This window comes from Bos mutus, chromosome 27, assembly GCF_027580195.1.
Source record: "Bos mutus isolate GX-2022 chromosome 27, NWIPB_WYAK_1.1, whole genome shotgun sequence".
Lineage (NCBI taxonomy): Eukaryota > Metazoa > Chordata > Mammalia > Artiodactyla > Bovidae > Bos > Bos mutus.
Genome location: NC_091643.1, coordinates 5,195,570 through 5,218,774, shown reverse-complemented (window position 1 = coordinate 5,218,774; position 23,205 = coordinate 5,195,570). Strand labels below are relative to the sequence as shown.

Here is a 23,205-nt window from a genome sequence, read left to right as displayed (position 1 = left end):
TGAAAGATAGTGAAGGACAGGCAAGCCCACCTGCTGCAGTCCATGGGGTCATAAAGAGTTGGAGATGACTGAGTGACTAAACAACAACAACAACAGATTATAAAATATATCCCATAAACATCTCCAAAGTAAACCAGGTGTTTCTGGAAGTAGCTGACTTATAAGGAAACTGCTCATCTCTGGCTCTGGGTGATAAGGAGGTGGGAGCTGAGTGGGGATGAGGGGTGGAGGAACAGATAGGGAGAGTGGTCCTGAAGCTGTTGCCATGGACACCGGGCAGGCAGGAGAGGGATGCAGCTGTCCTAGCCCCACAGTCCACCAGAGAGAGCTGATGCCACCTTTGGCATGAATGCTTCAGGCCATCAGCTTCTGAGTTTTAGAAACTGGATGGGCTTCCCAGGTGGCGCTAGTGGTACAGAACCTGCCTGCCAATGCAGGAGACACAAGAAACAGGGATTCAATCCCTGGGTTGGGAAGATTCCTTGGAGGAGTGCATGGCAACCCACTCCAGTATTCTTGCATAGAGAATCCCATGGGCAGAGGAGCCTGGTGGGCTGCAGTTCACAGGGTCACAAAGTCAGACACGACTGAGCGACTAAGTACACACGTCTACTTTTGCAGAGATCAGAAAACTAGGCCCAAGGGCCAAACATGGTCTACTGCCTGTTTTTATAAATAAAGTTTTATTGGAACACAGCCAAGCCTATTCATGTACATACTGTCTGTACGTCCTTTCATGCAACAATGGCCGAATTGAGTAGCTGTAACAGAAACCATATGGCCTCTGAAGCTTAAAATATTTACTGTCTCCTCTTTACAGAATCAATGTGCCAACCCCTGTCCTAGCGTAATCAGCGGAGGTTCCAAGCACTGGCTAGGTCTCAGCCTAAGTCTTGAAGGAAAGAGGCAGTGTCTCCTTGTGTACAAGGGAACAGGGAATTTCTCAAAGAACATTACAAGAAAGAATACTAAGATTTTAGCCGATGTTACCGTACTGTGTACAGAAGTCACCATAATACGTTAATGACAGTACAAAAGAATAATTACGCACATATACCGCTTACGATGTGCCAAGTACATGCTCCATAGTAACTCATTTTACATTCACAACAGTATTACAAGGTGGTGATCTGATTAGCTCTGTTTTTCCAACTGAGAAAAGAGAGAGACAGAGAGAATTAAAGATGCTTGCCCAAGGTCAGAAAACTAGAAAACGGCCTAGCTAGGAGTCAAATCCTGGTATTCTCACTGTAGATCCCACACCCTTTGAAAGCTACAAATATGGAAATATTAAAATATGATAAAGGTCAAAACTTTACACAAATTCTAGCTATGAGCAATGCAACTGTTTCTTAAAGACAGCTGAAACTCAGCTTTACAACTTTATACTGTTACCCCTTCTCAGCTAACTACGCCGCATGTTCATCTTATGCACCCTTGGTCCCCTGTAAAAGTTTTATGCACCCTTTGTCCCCTGTAAAAATTTGCCAACGCTTAGCTGGAAATCCCCTGAACGGGACATCCCTGTGGGACAGCTAGTGGTTATGTTGCCATGGTGATGCCGCGTCAACCCACAGCTGCTGACCGTTCCCAGAGGTAGCCCACGGCCCGCTCATCAGCTTCTGAGACCGATACTGCCACCTGGTCCCTAGGGAGACAGAGGTTCTCTCCCCGAAACAATAGTCAATAAGGTCACCCTGGTCACGTCAGGCAGGAGTCACTGTGGATATTCCTTCTTAAAGATATAAATTGGGTTCTCTTTGGGAATCCTACTTTAGAGCAAGGACTTCCAGTCTAGAGCTGCGATCTTTGATCTCCAGGCAAAGGGTGAGCCCACTCTTACAGGTCAGCAGGGGGCCATGGCATCGATCTGCTGGTAGCCCGAAACGGCACCAGGCATGGGGTCCGTTATAAACAACCAGATTGTGGTTTGTTTGAGAAGTTGTTTCTTGACTCATTACCTTATTATTACAAGGGAGAGAGTCCTAATAGTCTTCAATAATATTAACTCTATCAGACTAACAGAGCTTACACCGATAAACGTCTTTTAGAAGGCATTTTAGCAATTTGGTCAAGCCTTAAAAATCTACAGAGCCACTGACCTAGAAATTCCACCTCTACTAATTTATCCTAAGTAAGTTATCAGAGATAAACAAGAGGGCTATTTACCAAAGCATTATTTATAGTAGAGAAACACCAGAACACCTCAGTTGTACAATAGGGGATTCATTAAATAAATTGTGACGTGCCATAAACCACTACATTAATGGTACAGCCTTATAAACTATGCAGTTGCTTACATTTTGGTCATGAAAGATTATTAAATTTAAAAAGAAAGTCAAAACCAGTGTACAATATAAAATTCTATTCTGGTAAAAAAAAAAAATAATAATAATGACAATGTGCATATAACTAATAGAAAAACAGGTTTAACAGGGGTTTCTCTCCCAGGGTAGAACACTGGTTATTTTAATGTTCTATTTTTTTTTTTTTAAATACAATAAAGTCTGCACTGTACTGGTCATTTTTAAAATGAAAACAAAAGTTATATTTCATTTTTTAGAGTTCTATATTTTTTTCTTTGGTGATTACATCATACTTTTGGCTTCTTAAGCTTTTCAGTTCTATGAATTTTGTCACTATATCTTCCCAGCAAGCCAAAATGCAGACCAGTCTTTCTCAGCAACCAGGGGGCAAGGCGGCCCACGCTATCAGAGACCCACCCATAGTCCAAAGCTATGGTGGGCTTAATCCTTAAGCTGGACAACTGGCTGGCCAGCTCACCTGACCTTTTGGGGCTTACTGTTCTTTACTGAAAAGATATACCCCAGCAGGACTCTGAACAGCTTTTCCAAGCTCATCAAAGTTGCTTGTACTGGTCCCGGTCTTGTTTCTGTTGGGGTTTTTCCTAAAAAGAGTCAGAATCCTGTGCAGGAGGTCAGAGAACTAGCTGACTAAGAGCTGATTAAAACAGCTTGTCCTTCAGAGATTGTGAAACAGCTTAACACGTGGGCAGGGCCTGGGATCTGGCAAAAGCAGACACGCTGGTTCATTTATTTTCCCAGGGCACAAAGGGAGCAGGTGAGTGGAGTTACAACAGCCCTCATGAAGGCTGCTGGACCTAAGATGACAAAGTTTTTTGAAATAAAGGAGTGTCCTTGCATTTAACTTTCAAATGCGCACTAGAAAATGATGTATTTATGCATTGCACAACACACGGACAGAAGGAACTGGGGTTCTCTGAACCTTTCCCAAATCTCAGGGTAAATTTCAGTAGGTTCTGCGAGGGGTTACAGATATTGAGCAGTACTTCGAGGGCACAAAAGCTTCACTTTCCACCCAGCTGCCAGCTGGCCCCCATGCTCACTGCCTTGCCCACCCTATCTAAGGCTACTGGAGGAAGTGGCCTTCCTTTCACGCCAACGTGATCCCAGAGAAAGAGATGTCCCTCAGGCTGTAAGGAATTTCCCTAAGCGGGCCTCACCCTGTAAACGAATACATGCTTATTCAAATGACTTGAGAAGGAAGGAAAAGTCACCTAATCTCTTTGCGGGGCTGACGCTTGGGTGTTTGCTCACGCGGCTCTTCTGGCGGCCGGCTGTGGGTGAGTCACAGCTGTGGTGAGGGTCCCGGGTCCCCCTCATCGTGTTCCCAGGCCAGCAGACACACAGCGTGGCAGACGCAATGCACAAAGACCCGATCGGTCCTTCCCCTGTGTTCCCACCTCTCATCTTGTCTTCGCCACTCCTTGGGCTGAGAGGTTGAGTTTATGTCCCCACCCCTTGAGTTGACAGGCTGGGCTTCTGACCTGCTCTGGCCAACACCAGAACGTGTCAGGGGCCAGAGCCTGCCACCTCTGGGCCTCTGGAGGCCTTAACAGCCTGGTGCCCTCTTCTGGAACCCTGCCCGTGGGAATAACTGGGGCCAGCCCATCGGGAAAAGAGGCCCCCATCCCACAATGGACAGCACCCTCAGAAGCAGAGCCAGCCGGCTAACCTGCAGCTGATCCAGTCCACGTGGAGCACGGCCAGGACCACGCGGACCCCCCAGAGGAACTTGGCCGAGAGCACTGGCCCATGAGTTGCAAACCAAAGAAAAGGCTGTGGTCTCAAAGCCACGCCATTTCAGGATGGTTTGTCACAGACCCCGAGCACACAGTAAGTACCCACCCTCATCAGCCAAAGACAAAATGCCCTGGAACACCCGGGGGGCTGTGGGGTGGGGAGTGGGGGGGGTGGGGGGCTGTAATTTTCCACATTAAACAACACACCTGAACTGCCACCGGCGAGAATAGAAATTAAGCCATGTATCTAGCGAAGGGCTTCAAGACAGACACAAAGCCTTTGAAAGACTGTCTGTGGGTGAGTTGGATCTGCCTATGAAGTCATTCTTTGTTTTTCCTCTCTCTTCAAAAAAAAGTAAGAAGCTCTTTCACTCAATTAAGCCTGTTGGACTCGATTACGACTGTCTAGTTTGATTCAAAGCAGCCATAGAGTCTCTGACACATGTTCAGCCTCCACGACTCCGTAGGCTGGAATTTTAAATCCAGCTCCCCTGAATTTATGACCCACACACAGTAGCGAGTCCCTACAGGCTGAAAATCAAACTGTAATTCAAAGGCCACAGGGCTGAGGAAACAGCCAGAAGATAAATCCCAATTTCAACCTTGGATTCTCTGCAAGTTGATTCAGGGGACTGTCAGTCATATTTAAAAATAAAATAAAACTACAAAGACACCAGACGGCGTGTTCTAAAGAGAAATAGGGTGATGCTTTTCAGGACGCCTTCAAAAGGCTCTTGTTACCTGAAAAGAACTGCTATGGGTTATTTTAAGGGCCCTGGAACATTTGGCTTCCATCAGTCAGCTGGAGAAGTTTCTGCATTTTTAACTAATGAGCTATATAAGGAAGAAATGAAAAAATCAAACACAGCCCAGACCACCAGACTGATGGGAGAGGCTGGGATAGATGTCAAGGCGTCCCAGACCTGGAGCTGGCACTCACCTTACACCCCTCGCAGGCGCTGACCCCATAGTGGTACCCGGACGACTTGTCCTGGCAGACGAAACAGGGCTTGTACACGCGGGGCGGCGGAAGCGGAGACGGGGGGCTTGGGACCAGTTCCTCGGAGCTGGTGCTCTGGGTCTCAATCGCTGTGGCAGAGATGCGGAGGGGGAGAAAAGGGAGAAAAGATGTTTCAGTTCATGACTTTCCCCCAGCGGGTTCACAGGCCTCCGTCCCCAATTCAGCTACAACATTGCCAGGACAGGCCCCAAGGCCAGCTGTCAGGGTGGGCACTACAGGGGTATCTACCGCTAACGTGGGTCTTTGCAGTTCACAAAGCAATCCTGCATGTCTCTCTCATTGGCAGAACACTTCCGCACCGGGAGGGAGGTCATGTTATCACCGTTTTAGCCTCAAGAGAAACAGAAACTCAGAGGAGCGCAGTGACTCATCCAAAACCAACAGGGCCGTGGTGGAGCCAGGACACAGTCAGATGTTCACACCGCACACCCAGGGCTCTTTCAACTCTTGTTCCACCAGCTTCCAGTATAATTAACAGTCTCAGGGATGACCTTCTTGACCCTGCAGTAACTTAACCAAAAGTAAGTCTCCTTTGGGGCAAAGGAAGAAAATGCCCCAGACAGCCACCCAACAATGGGGAGGGTCTTCAGCGCGGGGCCAGAGCTGAGCATGACGAAGAGCAATGGGGGCGAGATGTTTGCTATTCAGGGTCCCCCCTTGGACCAGAAGATCAGCATTGCAACAGAGCTGATTAGAAACTGTGGTCATCAGGGTTCAGCTCAAGCCCATGGGGTCAGTGTGTGCTCAGTCGTGCCCGACTCTTTGCAACCCCCTGGACTGTAGCCCACCAGGCTCCTCTGTCCATGGGGTCTCCCAGGCAAGAATACAGGAGTGGGTCGCCATTTCCTCCTCCAGGGGATCTTCTCAGCCCAGGGATCAAACCTGTATCTCCTGTCTCCTGCACTGGCAGGTGGATTCTTGACCACTGAGCCACCCTGGAGTCAGATTTGCATCTGAACCAAACCGCTGGGTGACTGGACAAGTAATGCTTAAAGAGCACAGCACTGCATTAATAATGGCTCAGACTGATGCTGCTCTTTATTCTAGGTTTACCAACAGGGGACCCCCATCTCATTATGTAACCATCCCGAATCCATGAGAAATACAAACCTGCAGAACTTCAACCCCCAGTATTCTCCCATCCCCACCCCCCAGATTTATGCTCCAAATCAAAGCAAGACATGGTTCTATTTCTATTACAGGCAAAACTGCTCATAAATGATGATGGAAGTAGGGAAGAGAGTGACTGAAAGTGGTCAAATAACATTCCAGAATCTCCCAAGGTCCAACCACTTTACAACATTCAGTATATTTTTCAGAGTATTAACTCCCAGTCGTTTCACTGTTCGTCATCTCCCAGACCAGCTATTCTACTGACTGGATTGTCTTGTAGCCCAACTTTCAGCAAGTCAAGTCGGCCCTCCTCCCTACAGGTACTGCTCACCCATTCCTGTCCGGGATCCTGGCACCAGGCTAGCCTAGCGATCACGAGCATCTCCCACCTCAGGTGCTGCAGGAGGCTCTGCACTGGCCTCCCGGCCTGCTCTCTTCTAGCCTCGGGTCCATTCTGCAAACACAGTCAGATAGGTGCTCCAGAGTTAAAACCAACCCTCTCCCGAACCTGCCCAAAGCCCTCCAGCAGTCACCGAGGACAGCAAACTCCTTGCTAGGTGTTCAGGAAGGCTACCCCTGATACGGCGCCTTAGTGATGTCATCGGATGCAGTGAGTTTCCTCCTGGACTGACCTCTAAACACTTGGTGTCCGCTCCATCCCTTGAGCAGGCCAAGCTCCGGTGTCAGTTTTACGGGTGTCACACTAAGCATTCTCCATATCTGGAAATTCCGAGACCTTCATATGTCTCACGCCTCTTCTCTCCTACATCTTAGAGCAAATGTCAGCTCCTCACAGATGGCTTTTCTAAATAAGAGGCCCCTTCCCACTCCTGGTCACTGCATCTCATTTTATATTCTATAAAACCCAACTAGTGTCTAAATTTAGAATGTCTGTGCACACCATTTTATATTCTGCCTGTGCTACCCCACAAGCATGGGTCTGGGGAAACCAAGGAACTTAGATGAAATGTTTATAACTCTGCTCCAGGCCCAGAAGAGGTTCTGGCACATCATAGGTGGGTAATCGATAAGTATTCAATGAATTAATACAAGAGCTTTCCCAATTTTCCTTCTTTGTCTTCATTCCAAGCCCCAAATGCCCCTCTAAGTTGTTAAATGGTAAAATTAGAAACCAAATAGCTTTCAAATACTCATTTGCTTCCTTTAAAAGTAATTAATTATCCCTTTGGAAGAGAATCAACTATAATTATAGTATTTTCATAATTCAGAAGAATCTTGGAATGAATTCATTAGAGCTGCACAGGCCTAGTAGATAAATCTAGGATAGTCTTTCCTGGGTAGCTTGGCACAATCACAGCACGTGTTGCATAGGAAGGTCCGCATTTAGGATGTCACAAAAGCTCATCAGATCAGCTATCAAGCTACAGATGCAAAAGGATGCCTCACACTAAGCTAATCAGCTTCATCGAAAGCAAATGAGTCAGAACAGCATCAACAAGAAAGCGGTACAAAATGATATACCACTGTTTGCTAAAATCTAGGGAAACAATACAGAATAAGCTGCAAGGATACAAGGAGATTCCCTGGTGGCTCAGTGGCAAAGAATCAACCTGCAACGCAGGAGACGCGGGTCTGATCTCAGGATTAGGAAAGATCCCCTGGAGAAGAAAATGGCAACCCACTCCAGGATTCTTGCCTGGGAAATCCCATGGACAGGGAACTCTGGAGGGGTACAGTCCATGGGGTCACAAAGAATCGCACATGTCTTAGCAACTCAACAACAACAATAAGGATACGACATGGGGAATAGAGCCAATATTTTATAACTATAAATGGAACATAAACTTTAAAAATTGTGAATTACTATAGTGTACATCTGTAACTTATACAATATTGGCCCATGAACTATATTTCAATTTTTAAAAAACCCAAGATACCGCTACTGCCGTTGTTATTACTGGGTGTCACTGATTCTGAGTTACCCTTGATTATAAAATGCATAGTTATTCTACATTATCATTTAAGAAAGACAGAGTACTGCCAATTAAATTATGATCCAAGAGTGCTTGTGAGAGACAGCCTGATTTCAGAGAAGTTAAAAAATTAAAAGCTTCTGGAGCCCTGGAAAAAAAAAATCTAAGAAAACAAACCCATACAGAATTACCCACAGTCCTTTTACTCGGAGAAAATTATTGTTATCTCGGCATCTGTCCTACAAAACATTTTACGTGAATGTAAATGTTTTTCGTTCATTTTACAAATTTGAATTATACTGTAGATTCTGTTTGCAACTTTGTTTAACTTACTGTGTCATGAGTTTGTTTCCTTGTCAATAAATATTCTTTCCCACAAAACATTCCATCATGATGAGTATCTTTGTAGCTAATCTCAGCACATCTCTGACTATGTCCTTAGGATAAATTCTCAGAAGTAGAATCATTAATTCGAAAGGTATGGTTATTTTGTTATTTCCAGAGGGGCTGTGTCAACTTATACTCCTAGCTATCAATGTAAGTGAGTCTGCCCCTAAACGCCTTCCAGAAGTTTCTGATGGGTTTTATCTGTGTGTCTTTAGTTCCCCTCCAGGGCCCAAGCTGGGTCATCACAACCACAGTTGGTCCTGAGTTGCGTGCAGGGTGGGGAGAGTGTATTTTAACGTCCCACTGGCCCGTGTAGAACAGCTAATCTGGCTCAGTTTAGCAAAGTTGTAAATAGAGTCTTGTTAGGGCTGGACTCAGCTGTCAGAGCTGCCTCCTAAATTTTAGAAGTGGGTGTAATTTCCATAAATACGCCGCTTCGAATTCATGTGTTGAGAGCGTCCAGCATCCCTCCCTCCCAAAGAGAGGAAACAACTGCAGGCGATCTAATCCCACGCAACTTTGCCAAAGCACCTGAAAGGGGAGAGGCCTCAAAATCCTGAGACATGTTATAAAACGTCCATAAAAGCCTTTCCAGGGGAGGGGAGTCACTTATAACCAAAGACTGGATCAGAAGACTTTTTCTGAATAGTTGTACAGATGAAAATGTTCTATTTGGAAGCAATCAATAGTGAATGCTGTGGACTTCTAAGGCTGTGGTGATTTCACCCGCAGTGCTATGAACTTTCCCATATTTGTACAACGGATGCTCATGTGCTTAATTGTTTAATTCCCTGAGTGGCTGTAACATGCCAAGCGTATGTTATATGCTACGGACGGTACATGGTGTAATCCCTTAAGTTTGGCCCAATGAAGAGTAAACTAACAATTAGAAATATAATACAGTGGTTCTCAAACTTGGCTGTATATTAGAACTACCTGGGGAGCTTTAAAACTTCCTAATGCTTAGGCTGTATCTATGACCGATTACGCCAGAATGCCTGGGAGTGGGAGCCAGGCATCAGCGCTTTTTAAAAAATATTCCCAGGTGAATCCAAATTGCAGCAGTTTGGGAACCACGGATAAATAACATATCAGAGAGGGCTATATAAGCCTTATTCAGCTCAGAAAAATCATGGGAGTCTTCCAGAGGAGGTGACCAGGCTGTTTGGAAGAAAGAATTGATTTTGTTGTGGTTTGCAATGTGAATCCTACACGTGCCATGCGTGCACCCCACACAAACATAAATAGAACAGACTTTTATGAAGCAAGAAACAGTGATCTTTGGAAAAAGTTTCCCATCGGTGGTAAAGAATTAATTGACTGTATATAGTCGAACATCCCCTCAAACTGGATAAACGCTGGTCTCTCACTTCTTCCGTGGGAATCTCAGTGGTGCCGTGAGACTGCCAAAGCTGGCTTTAAGCAAACAAGCCATCACGAGCTCCAGAATTACAACGAGGATATGGCATCAATATAAAAGCAGATCTGAACTTCAAGGCACTCTCTGGCTTTTTCGGTAACACAGCAAAAACATAACTTTGGCCAACTTTTATTAGTGCTCCCCTTCCCCGTGATCCCCGTTTATTTCGACCCCAATGAAGACAGTGGGGAACAAGCCAGGTGGGCAGCCCACAGCTCCCTTCAGTTCTGGTGTTTAAGACAGCTACAGAGTGCCTGGCCATTGATCTGCTCCCTGTCATCCTGCTTAAATCAATAATCTATTAGTCCCTTTAAATGAGAGTTAGATTCATCAAATGCCCTTGAGAGGCCTCAAACATTCTGTTCCTTATTCCAAGCAAGCACAATCAGTCTATGGAATGATAAAATTTTTGCTCAAAAACTCTGCAGGCTCAGCAGACAACGTGTCGGGTATTAGCTCATTCAGCGATGTCAGGCAGGCCAAAGAACGCAGTTTTTAGACTTCCCTGGGGGGGGGGGGGTGGTGGAGGCTGGTGTCATTCAATAAAACAATGGCACTCCAGCCCTCCTGTGGCAATTTCAGTTTGGGGAAAAGCAGCCTTTGAGGACTCATCCGACCACTTTTTCTTTATTCCCCTGCTTACCTATTGTCCTGTTCAGTTTTGGCTCAAGGTGGCTGCCTCTCCAACAACAGCAGCCTAACTGCGCGCCAGACCGGCCGTCAGGGAACCGCCAAGCAGGAAGCTCTGTGCTCCGGCGAGGTGGATGTTGGGCTCCACGGGGCCCTGCCCAGAGCAGACTCAGCACCAGAGGTGCTCAGGGGCCTTCTCCAGGCTGCCAAAGGAGACAGCCGATCCATACCTGCACTGACGGAAGCTTCTAGCTCATATGCTAAACCTCTCCGTCCCCGCCACGCAGAGGCGGCTGTCACTCGGGCAAACAAAGCTAGAGGCACCTTCCTTGCAGAAAAGCCATCCAAGTCTTGATTGCCTTCACACTAACTCTCCTCCAGGTGTGTCTGGACCACGATCAGCAGCAGACTTCGGGGGGCAGGGCGCTGGGGTGAGGAAGGCTTTTGCTTTAAATGAGTGATTTTCAGACTATCTATGGTAAAGGACTATTTCTTTTTTTTTTTATCATAGATTGATAGTAATAAAAGCAAATCTCGAGGGGGAAAAAGATACAAAATGAAATCTCCAGGAAAAAAGGAATTTCAGAAAAGATGCTCAAAACACAAGCTACAAGTTAAAAAGAGGGAAAAAAACGCTTTTCTTCTAGACATAAAATTACTCTGTCAAATTGCTGGACACATTTCTAAACATCTGCTCTCGCTGCCCCTTTCTTCCAGGACTGGCAAGGGACTGAAGCTGGCACTGTGAGAAGCACAGCTCTGAAGGACTCCAAACTCCGAGGTTGTCTGCAGACAAAACAAAAGCAAACTAAACGAAGTCTCCACCGACCAGATTCTGCACAAAAGCAGAATATCAGCACTCCCAAGTGTCACAGCTTTCTTAAACACTGTCACAACTCTGGAGGTTTAATTTATTAAAAAAGGGGGCAAAAATAAATAAATAAATAATAATAATGCGATTGCATGTTAAGAGGACTTGGTGCTTATAACTTAACTCACCTGAGAAAACACAGTATAAATGTCCTTGTTGTTACAACACACCTGAGTGTCATTTAAACACACAAAAAGCTTCTAACAATAGCTCCCTTCACAATTCCTAACATGCTTGGCATTCTTCTAAAGGTTAGATTAAGTAGCAGATAACATTTTTAAGAGAAGGCCCAGTATACTGTTTTTCTTTGTTTTTTTTTCTTTGTGAGAATTAATTTACAGCTGGGTAAGCCATGTTGACAGACTTCAGGGTTTTACTTGGGCCTAATTAGACGCGGGCGGGGCAGGCATCCCGCGTCATGAAAGTCTTGCCTTTTTTACTAGAACCTTCGATGATTAAGACAGCATTTTAATGCACTCTCTGGGCAGCCGAGCCTTAAAAGAAAAAGAACGGAGTTGTAAAGCAAAAGGCATTTCCTGCATGGCCGCCGGGGAATTTCGAGCTCCGGGACCCGGTGGGAGGGAGTCGTTTCAGCTAATTAAGGGAGAAGCGCAAAGTGTTGCATTTGGTCAAAACATTCAGTTGGGTTTCATTTTTGTTGGCACCGAAGAGAGCCGGTCTGGATTTCCCCCCCTCCTTTTTCTGTGGATGCACTGCAGGATCGCAAGGCCCACAGCTCACATACATTAGGGAGAAAGTCAAAGGAAACGCCAAAGTTCAACCAAAGTACAAGTAATTAGAACCAGATTCTGCGCTGCGGGCGCGTACGCATGCGCGCGCGCGCACGCGGCCCTTCTATTAAAATAGTCTTTACACGTGAGCGCGGGGGACCTCGCTGCGGCCGCTCATTTAATTTTCCAGTGGGGGTGGGGGCGGGGTCTGCTTTTAATCATCTTTCAGGAAAAGCGGTTTGTTTCCACACTCGGGGGATTTTTCAAATCTGTGAATCGCATTTGAAAATTAGGTGATTGCCAAAGAAAAAAACCTCGGGTTTGGAACGGTCTTGCCTCGCTCCTCTGCTGGCTTTGTTATCCCTAAGCAGCTCCGAGATCAGTCCCGGGTCTGGGGAAGGGGAGGGGAGGTCGGGGCGGGGGGGACGCCGGGGCGGGCTCCGGCAGTCTTGACTCAGTAACCTGCCCGTGACCCTGAGGGAGTGTGCTTGCCCGGGTCGCCCGGGATGCTAGCCCAGGGCTGGGGCTGGCGCTCTGAGAACCCCTGCTATTCTCACCGCGCGGGCAACAGGTGCTGAGCACAGGCAGGGGACCAGAGCGGCGGGGAGGACTTTGCTTTTCAAGCCCTTAAAGGAAGGATGGCCTTCCAAGCTGCGGCCCCTGCCTCGGCACCACCTGGGACCCCGGTGGAAGGCGAGACTCTCGCGCGCCCCGCCAGCCCCGCCCCAGAAGTGCCTGCCGAATCCAAACAGGCATGTTAACAAAAGCCCCAGATAATTCCCAGGCCCAGCAGCAACATCGGAGACACCCGGACATAAAAATGCCTTGTTACTGTCCTAACCTCTCCGGAATCCCAAACAATCTGCTGAGTCAATTTGGCACGGGGACTGTGCCGGCTTCCCCTTTGCTCAGGGCCGCCCCGAACCCTCCCCTCCTTGGGCAGTTAGTACATTATTCAGATCTCCAGGCTGCCAGTGTGTTTATGCTCACCAGAAGCCTGCATCTTCTCCCACGGAATTTTGGCAGTGGGTTTTAGTTGGCGGATGGGGGTCAGAGTTGGAGAGCTGAACTAACAGCACCCACCATTTACTGAGCACATACTAAGCGCCCAGGGCTGCCTCCTAGTCTGAAACTAAGGCAGAACCGCACTGACTCCGCCTCCAGCCCCCGGGGAAAGGGAAGGGAGGGCCCCCGAAGTAGGCGCCTTAGCATCTCAGAAATTTAAACACAAAGACTGTTAGTTTTACAAGAGATGTAACTGGCTGAATAGATACTCTTTTTTTAAGATTTTTTTTTAAGTGGACCATGTTTAAAGTCTTTATAGAATTTGTTACAATATTGCTTCTGTTTTATGTTTTGGTGTTTTTGAGCAGGAGGCACGTGGGATCTTAGCTCGCGGAGCAGGGATGGAACCCACAGGCCCTGCATTGGAAGGCGAGGTCTTAACCACTGGGCCTCGAGGGAAGTCTCCTTATTACTCTTGTTTCACTCAAACCCACAGCTTTTAAAGGTTTTTAACCCATCTCCTTCCTCTGCTAGGAACATCGCTAGGTGTGATGTGCTAGGGCCTATTTACTGGCATTGGAGAACTGCAGGGTTGGGTACCTCCTTTTCTTTTAATCGATGTTTATAATTTTCCAAACACTGACTTGAATCAAGACATGGTTAAATTTGACAAGATAGTCTAGGCCTTATCGAGAGAGATGGGCGGAGGATCCACTGATGTTCCTGTACTGCAGCTACACCTGCCTGGGCTCTTGGCCAGCAGCAGAAATTATTCCTGGGACTGACTTTTACCATGGGAAGCGCTGTCGTATTTTCCTAAGGGACTATGACACATTCAACACCTACATTTCATTTTTATAATATGCTTTCTTGCTTCAAGGAACATAGTCGAAAATTATCTCCTAGGTTGTTTTAGGTGACGTTTGTAACAGACGATGCTTTAGATCACTATTTTCCAGGACAGACTAAGATAGCGTGTAACAGGTTCAAATAAATTCTCTCTTAAAATCACTTAACGGCCCGACACATCTAACTACTTATTAATGATGTGAGCAGAGAGGCATCAGAAATGGAAGCCGTTAACGCAACAAACGCTAGACCCAGTCTCTGGAGTCCAGTATGGATGAAGCTAATTGCATCGCAAGAGGAAGGTCCCTGAAGAGTTAATCTCCACACCAAATGATTCAGTCTTATATTCTACTTCCAATCAGGATTCCCATAATTCTTAAAAAGCAATTATTACACTAACAAATAACATTCTATTATCTGCTCAAATTTCTTACACCCACAGTGAATTAAAACAAGAGCATTAAAATGTATATCATCTTAGATATACAATTCTTTGCTTATATCCCATAAATATATTTGAAAATCACACTGATACCAGCCTTACAGAAAAGTAATGAGGGGAGGATACTTTAGGGGAATAGTTTTAAAAGAGTACATTTTGTCACATGGAAATTTTTGCCACTCTTCCCAGCTCTGAGTAAGTTCAAGGGTAAAGACACTAGAATGTAGCCAACCCCTCTTTTGCAACAAAGTAATGCTGTACTTACTGGGTCACCATTTGCTGCAAAGAAGTGTCGTTTTGTTATATTTTCTTGTTATTTTACAGGTATACACTCATATTAGTGGCTTCAAAATAACTTAGAAACCAATTCAATCCTCATCATCTGGGTTTTCTTGTTTCCTAAAAAGAACTAAAATGCCCTGAACCTGCTGAAAACCCTTTGAGGAAGTGATGGGAAGGTCATGGGCTTTGCTGCCAGAACCGCCTGGCTGGGATCCCTCTTCTGCCCCTGATTACTTTAGTGGCCAGAGAGTTTTCTTTCCTTCTCTTACCCCAGTGTCCTCTTGGACACTGCAGATAATCCTAAAATTTCTGCTGGTGAAAGAGACAGTATGTTTGCAACTTGCCCAGCACAGTGTTCAGTAAGTGATGGTCAACCCAGACCTCCCCATCCGTCCACTTTTCCCTCCAACTTTTTAAACATTGAACAGTGGATCTTAACTAACACTGATTTTTGCCCCCTAAGAGATAGTTCGGAGAAGGCAATGGCGCCCCAGTCCAGTACTCTTGCCTGGAAAATCCTATGGACAGAGGAGCCTGGTGGGCTGCAGTCCATGGAGTCGCTAAGAGTTGGACACGACTGAGCGACTTCACTTTAACTTTTCACTTTCATGCATTGGAGAAGGAAATGGCAACCCACTCCAGTGTTCTTGCCTGGAGAATCCCAGGGAGGGGGGAGCCTGGTGGGCTGCCGTCTATGGGGTCGCACAGAGTCAGACACAACTGAAGCGACTTAGCAGCATCAGCAGCAGCAGCAAGAGATAGTTGGCAAGGTCTGGAGAGATTCTGGCTGCCATAACTGGGGGCAACTACAGGCATTTATTGATCACAGGCCAAGGATGCTACCAAACATCCCACAATGTACCCCAGTGTTCACAGAAGCACTCTTCACGAAAACCAAGAAACGGAAGCAACCTAAATGCCCACAGAGGAATGGATCAAGATGTGGCACATGTATATATATAATGGAATATTAGTCGGCCATAAAAAATGAAACAGTGCTATTTGCAGCAGGGGGTGCTAGTGGTAAAGAATCCACCTGCCAATGAAGGAGATGTAAGAGATGAGGGTTCAGTCCCAGGGAAAAGTGGACGGATGGGGAGGTCTGGGTTGACCATCACTTACTGAACATTGTGCCAGGCAAGTTGCACACATACTCTCAGGGTTGGGAAGATCCCCTGGAGAAAGGAATGGACACAACTGAAGTGACTTAGTAGGCACACAAGCAGCAATATGATGGAGCTTGGGATTATCATTCATGAGTGAGGTAAGTCAGAGAAAGACAGGTGCCAGGCAGTGCCGCTTATATGTGGGGCCTAAACGAAGTGGTGCAAGTGACTCTACTTACAAAACAGAGCTAGAATCTCCAACGTGGAAAACAAGACTTAATGGTTACCAAGGAGGAAGGGAGGGAGCTGGGATGCACTGGGAGACTGGGGTGACGTATGCACACCACTATATATAAAATAGATAGCCAATAGTTAACACAGGTCACTTCTATGCAAAACTCTGTAAGGATCTACATGGGAAAAATCTAAAAAACACATATCCACTTTATATATATATATAAAAAACTGACTCACTTTGCTGTATACCTGAAACTAACACAAGAGTGTAAATCAACTATACAGGGCTTTCCTGGTGGCCCAGCGGCTGAGACTCCAAGCTCCCAATGCAGGGGGCCGGGGTTCGATCCCTGGTCACAGAACTAGATCCCGCATGTGTCAACAAAGATCCTACGTGCTGCAACTAAGACCCAGAGCAGTCAAATAAATAAGAGCAAATAACAAACATCCCACAGTGCACAGGACACCCCTCCCCCACCCCCCATACAGCGACGAACTGTCTGGTCCAGATTAGAAATAAGCTGAGGTTGAAGAACCCTGCTCAAAGGTAAGGAAACTCCTTGTGGGATGAACTTTAGGACAAAAAAAAAAAAAAATTTCCTGCAGCCAGGGAGACAGAGGCAGGGGCCCAGTTCCTGACGCTGCCTCTTAGCAGCGTTTACATGTGGAATCTAAAAAAAAAGAAAGAAAGAAAGAAATGGTACAAATGAAGGTCAGGTCAGCTTCCTGGGCCTCAGTTTCCTAATCTGGGAAATGGGGATGACAAGCATGTATAGCACACCGCTGGGCTCACACCAGGTAAACAACAGAACATGACATTTGAGTCTTTGTTGGAGTATCTGGGAGCAGGTAGGCAAGCCATGTTTTAATGTGACCAACACCTTAGACGACAGGAAACTCATCCCGGCAAACAAGTATGATAGGGCGATATTAACAGCGACACTCACGGAGCACGTACGCAGGGCTAGGCACCACCCCCATCCTGTTCTAAGCATTTGACATGTATTAATTCATTTGACCCCATAATGGGTCTATGAGTGAGCTCGTCATTATTTCTAAAAAATACTTCCTGTCAAGACACTGGAGGTGAGGACTAGTGCGGGAACTTGCTCGAGGTCATACAGTAGGGAGCGGATAAGCAGGAATTGGCAGGCACGTGATTTGGGTTCAAGAGAACGGGTGTGACCCCGGTGTGGGGCGAGGACAGGACACTGACATCCTGTCTTGTGATCCTGCAGAGCTTCTTTGGCCGGAGGCTGGCAGAGACCCTGGCAGCAAGTTTGAGAAAATACAGACCATGTCAAGCAGACCCATGCCTAAGGACCAAAAGTAAAACTGGAAAACTAAAACAGAAAGAAGCCAAAGGGGGAGCAAGAATGCGCTTGCTCCTTTCCAGTCAAAGCAGTGTGGTAGGAAAGTCCCCTAGAAGCAAACCCCGGGGTCAGGAGGCATGTACAGAGCAGGCGGGAACACCTCCCTCACCTTCCCTGCCGAGAATATACAAGACGAGGGTCCGAGGGCGGGCGACTCTGCGTGCAACTCAGGCCACACGTGGCTCGCCCACCCCCAGCTTGGGGGCTCTGCTGGGGAGGGGAGAGGAGGGATCCCGACCCCTCCCTGGGCGGTTGCTCCCTTTCTTGCCAGTGGACCACTTCCACCTCCTTAGCCAGGATGTATCTGGCACAAGAGGGAAACCCGAGGCTGTGTGATGGCTCTGCTGTCCCTGTCTGCAGGTTCGGGATGCCTTCAGGAGGGGCGGGTCTTCCGGGAAGGCCAGGGCGTAGGGGGCGACCGGAAACACCCGCAAAGCTTCTAGTGGAGGAACCCGATGACTGAGCTAGCGAGGGAGATGGTGACACACATCTGCTCCAAGGGACGCATTGGGGGAGATTTCATTTTCAAAGATTCTTATGTTTCTACATGGTGTGTTCAGATTAGAGAGATGCTCTAACATGGCTGATTTTTCTTCTTCCCTAACAGTGATTTCTCACTGTTTCTTCATGTGAGAGGGACAAGGGCGTCAAAGTGCTTTCGTTTGAGTTCTTAAAAAAGAAAATTGCTGGGGCTTCTGCGGTGGTTCAGGGGTTGAGAATCCACCTTGCAACGGAGGCAACATGGGCTCGATCCCTGGTCCAGGAAGATCCCATGTGCAGAGGAGCAAGTAAGCCCACACAGCGCAACTGCTGAGCTGGTGCGCTCTGGAACCCCATGCACCCTGGAACTTCTGCGCTCTGGAACCCCTTCGCCACGCTCTGGAACCCACGCACTCTGGAACCCCCTCGCCGTGCTCTGGAACCCACGCGCGGCTCTCTGGAACCCCTGTGCTCTGGAATCCACTAACCCTAACCCAGCTCTGGAACCCCCGTGCTCTGGAAACTCCGTGCTCTGGAACCCATGCGCCACAGAGAGAGTGCTGTGCTATAAGGAAAGATCCCGCAAAATGTCATGAAGATCCTGACAGCTGAATAAACAAATAAACAGTAAAAAAAAATAAAAGAAATTGCTAAACAAACTTATGGTCACCAAAGCGGGAAATGTGGTGTGGAGAGATGAATCAGAAGTTTGGGATTAACACACAAACAGTACTGTATGCAGCCCAGGTGGCGCTAGTGGTAAAGAATCCACCTGCCAGTGCAGGAGACAGGAGAGACACGGATTCAGTCCCTGGGCTGGGAAGCTCCCCTGGAGGAGGGCACAGCCACCCACTCCAGTGTTCTTGTCTGGATAATCTCATGGACAGAGGAGCCTGGCGGGCTACAGTCCATAGGAGTGCAAAGAGTCAGACATGACTAAAGTGACTGAGCACACAATTACTGTATATTAAATAGATTACCAACAAGGACCTACTGTAGAGCTCAGGGAACTCTACTCAATATTCTTTAACAACCTATATGGAAAAGAATCTGAAAAAGAATGGATGTATGTGTAACTGAATCACTTTGCTGTCTATGTGAAACTAACACAACATTGTAAACCAACTATGCTGCGTCTCGTCAGTCGTGTCCGACTCTGTGCGACCCCATGGACGGCAGCCCACCAGGCTCCCCCATCCCTGGGATTCTCCAGGCAAGAACACTGGAGTGGGTTGCCATTTCCTTCTCCAATGCATGAAAGTGAAAAGTGAAAGTGAAGTCGCTCAGTCGTGTCTGACTCTTAGCGACCCCATGGACTGCAGCCTTCCAGGCTCCTCTGTCCATGGGATTTTCCAGGCAAGAGTACTGGGGTGGGGTGCCAGTGCCTTCTCCGAAATCAACTATACTGCCATATAAAATAAAAAGCAAAGAGAGACCAAAAAAACCCACCTTCACAGAAACACTCAGAATAATGTTTGACCAAGTATCTGGGCACCCCACGGCACCCCAGGCAAGTTGACACATAAAATGAACCACTATGATTTTCTTTTCAAGATGATGAAAGTGTTCTAAAATTAGATAGCGGTGGTAGTTGCACAACTCTGTGAATATATTACAACCCACTAATTGTATACTTTAAAAGCCTGAACTGAATGATATGTAAATTTAATCTCAGTAAAGCTTTTTAAAAAAAAGAAGAAGAGATTGCTACGGAAAACTTGAAAAAATAATTCAAAGAAACTTTTACCAGCTGTGAGAAGGCCTCAAGGCTCAGGTCTTTGGGGACATTCCTTTCTTCGGGGAACTTTCCATCTTGACAGACAAGCTGAGGCATGTGGCTAGAAATGTGAACTCTGAAGCCTGCTGGTCTGGGTTCAAATCCTAACTCTAGCTGTGTGACTTTGGGAAGTTCCTTAATGTCTCTGAGTCTCCACTTGTTGTAAAAACTTCATAGCCCTCACCGGATCACCGTGCACATTCAACGATGAATCACAGTGAAGGACTGGGCCCAGCGCCTGTCCACGGCCCTTCAAGCAGAGTTACCATCGTTCCAGGATCAGGGGCTCGTGCCTGTGCTGATCAACCTCAACAGTCTTCACCTCCCATCACCCTTCTCCACATCACTCGCAAGTCTTGATATGCTAAGAACAGATAGTGCCTATTAACGCACATCTATGGAATCCAGGAAAATGGTACAGATGAACGTATCTGCGGGGCAGGAGAGAGACGCAGACGTCAAGAATGGACGTGCGGATGCAGCGGGGGCAGGAGAGGGTGGGACGGATTCAGAGAGTAGCATCCACATATACACAACCAGGTGTGAAAGAGCTGCGGGAAGCCGCTGTGGAGCAAGGGAGGCTCAGCCCGGTGCGCTGTGACGGCCTGGGGGTGGGATAGGGGAGCAGGCTCCCCGGGGAGGGCATATTTCTTTTATCTATAGAAATATGTATTTGCTGGCCCTGATGCTGGCAAAGATTGAAGGCAAAAGGAGAAGAGGGCGGTAGAGGATGAGATGGCTGGCTGGCATCAGCAACTCCATGGACATGAGTCTGAGCAAGCTCCGGGAGAAAGTGAAGAACAGGGGAGCCTGGCGTGCTGCCATCCACGGGGTGGCAAAGAGTCTGACACGACTGAGCCACTGAACAGCAACAACGATACTTACAGCTGATTTATGCTGTTGTGCAGCTGAAACCAACACAAAGTTGTAAAGCAACTGCTCCAATTAAAACATCAACAGGAGTCTTGATGCTGCCCCTTCCTTCCATCGTCCTGCTCAGAACACTCATCCCTCCTCATGTGGTCCTCCCTAGGCTAAGAGGAGCGGAGCACCGTGCCAGCCTGACCTCCTCACCCTCCCACTCAGGTGTGGCTTCCACCCAGCTCTGCGCATCACCCCAATCCGTGTGCACAGACCCCGGAACAGCTTCCCCAAACACCTCCTTGCCACGGCGATCTCAATCAGCTTGAGAGCCTTCCACGACTGCTTGAACCGAAAGTTCCAGCACTTTGGATGGGCCACCAGGGGTGGAGGTGTGCAGACGGACGGGACCATGATTACGAGCCAGCAACATCCAAGTGCTGACATGTATATATTGAGCAACCGGCAAGACCAGACATCGTGCTAAATGCCGGATTAAAAAGAAGTTAGGAGACACTGTTCTTGGCCCACGCAGACGGACAACTAAAAATACCAGACAGCAAAGATGGTCCCCGAGGCTGCCATGGCTGGGCACGTCACCAGCACACAGAGGCTGCAGCTGCCTTGCCTTTGAATGCTCAGTGACTAAAAGTACACAGCAGGTGCCCAATAAAGGTTGGTGGAAAAATAAGCATAAGAATGAAGTCTGCGTAGACATCCTTGCCGAAATATCCTGTGCACTATGGAATACGTGATGGCCATTTCGGCCACTGTCAGCCGCCAGCAGCCCACCTGGTGACACAGGACCCCAGGGGGGTTTTCATCACATTGCCTCCCTTGCTCCCTCGTGGCATAAGTGTACAGAAGAGCAGAGATCAGTATCATTATCAGATTTTTAACCTCCATTATCCACAGAAGGGGGCTTCCCTGAGAGCTCAGTTGGTACAGAATCCACCTGCAATGCAGGAGACCCTGGTGCGATTCCTGGGTCACGAAGATCTGGAAATGGCAACCCACTGCAGTCTTCTTGCCTGGACAATCCCATGGACAGAGGAGTGTGGTGGGCTACAGTCCATGGGGTCGCACAGAGTCAGATAGGACTGAGTGACTTCACTTCCACTTTCATTCACAGAAGGAAACTGAAGCTTCCAGAAGTTAAATGACTTGGCCAAGATCACGGACCTGGGGACCAGCTTGGTCCAGAACTGGCTTCCGGAATCCACCTAACATGATTATAACCGAGAAACAAGGCACTCATTTCTAGTCTAACTGTCCCACAATTTTTTTTTTTTAATGTTTTAAGACAAGATTAGCAAACTCTTTCTGTAAAGGACTAGACAGTAAGTATCTCAGGCTGTGTGGGACATATGGTCTCTGTCACGGCCACTCAGCTCTGCAGCTTGCTGGGGAGCAGCTGCAGGCAAGTGAGTAAATGAGTGGGGTGGGGCATGTACCAATAAAACTTTATTTACAAAAATAGGTTACCGCCCAGATTTGGCTCCTGCTTTAAATAAAATTATTCCTTCCCAGAGTAAATGCACATGTAAATAAAATATATAAAATCCATGCTTTGCTTCTAGAGTAAAGACAGAATATGACAGCCATATGTCACAGAGATGTGGGAAATATTCTAAGGATTCTAGCACTATACTGTATGCAGTATTTACATACACTATAAATGTGTGAGGTCTGCACATTTCCTTCAAAACTAACCTCATGTATACATTTTTATTAGTTAGGGAGGTCAATATGTCTATCGAAAATACATTTTAAAATTCCTTCCTACATATTCTGTCTATTGGGATTATTTATCATGCCCTGTTCTCTGGCCTAGAGCCAGGCGGAATATGGGAGTTTTAATACCTTTAATCCATTACATGGATTTTTTTTAGAGCTCCATAAGACAAAATAAAACGCAGTCTCATGGTCATATATGCAATAAACCTGATATGCCACTTAATATTTCATGGTCCATTTTATATTTCACCTGTGACGGTGTCCAGCTCTGAACGTACAAAATGACATAGTTTCAGCCATCTTTTTGCTCCAGCTTTTTGCTGTTGTTGTTTAGAGAACTGACAATCCATAAACAATAAATTTCACTGTGGACTTTGAGGCGTGGTTACTATTTTCCCCCAACACTCTGAATAAGTCCTGACATAAATGGTTGCTGACATATGTCTTCCAGTGCAGGGCACTGTGGATGTATCAGGCCATGTGACTGTGTATTGAAAGAGGTGTGCATTTCTTTCTAGTTAGTATGTAGGTGGTTTCCAAAGAGGGCCTGCCCAGGGACCCACACCTTCAGGGAGCGTCACGTCGCTGGGTGGGCCCTTCCCCTTTAATCTGGGCTGCCACTTTGATTTCCTTTTGATCAAAAGGATATGGCAAGAGTAACACTGTGACACAGGAGGCGAGATCCCGAGAGGCTTCTGTCTGCATCTCCTGGAATGCTCATTCTGGGAGAAGCCACGTGAAGAGCTTAGGGGCCCCACGCTGTGAGGAAGCCCACGTCACAGGAGGCCATGTGAAAAGAGAGGTTCGGACAGCCTCCAGCTGCTCCAGAAGCCTCAGCGGAGGGCCTGGACAGGGCATGGAGAAGCCCACCGCGAGCATCCAGCCT

The 23,205-nt window shown here is 47.1% G+C and overlaps 1 protein-coding gene across 7 annotated transcripts in view; it reads right to left on the bottom strand.

The window, feature by feature from the left end:
• The window catches only part of RARB (retinoic acid receptor beta), a 447,193-nt gene that overhangs the window by 144,972 nt on the left and 279,016 nt on the right, over positions 1-23,205 (bottom strand). For 6 of the 7 annotated variants that reach the window (XM_070364222.1, XM_070364220.1, XM_070364223.1 and 3 more), the window contains exon 2: positions 5,004-5,152. In XM_070364222.1, coding sequence (XP_070220323.1) covers positions 5,004-5,152 — 149 coding nt within the window. Of the gene's footprint in view, positions 1-5,003; positions 5,153-10,581; positions 10,712-23,205 lie in introns of those variants that run through there. The other variant, XM_070364227.1, reaches the window with a different exon arrangement.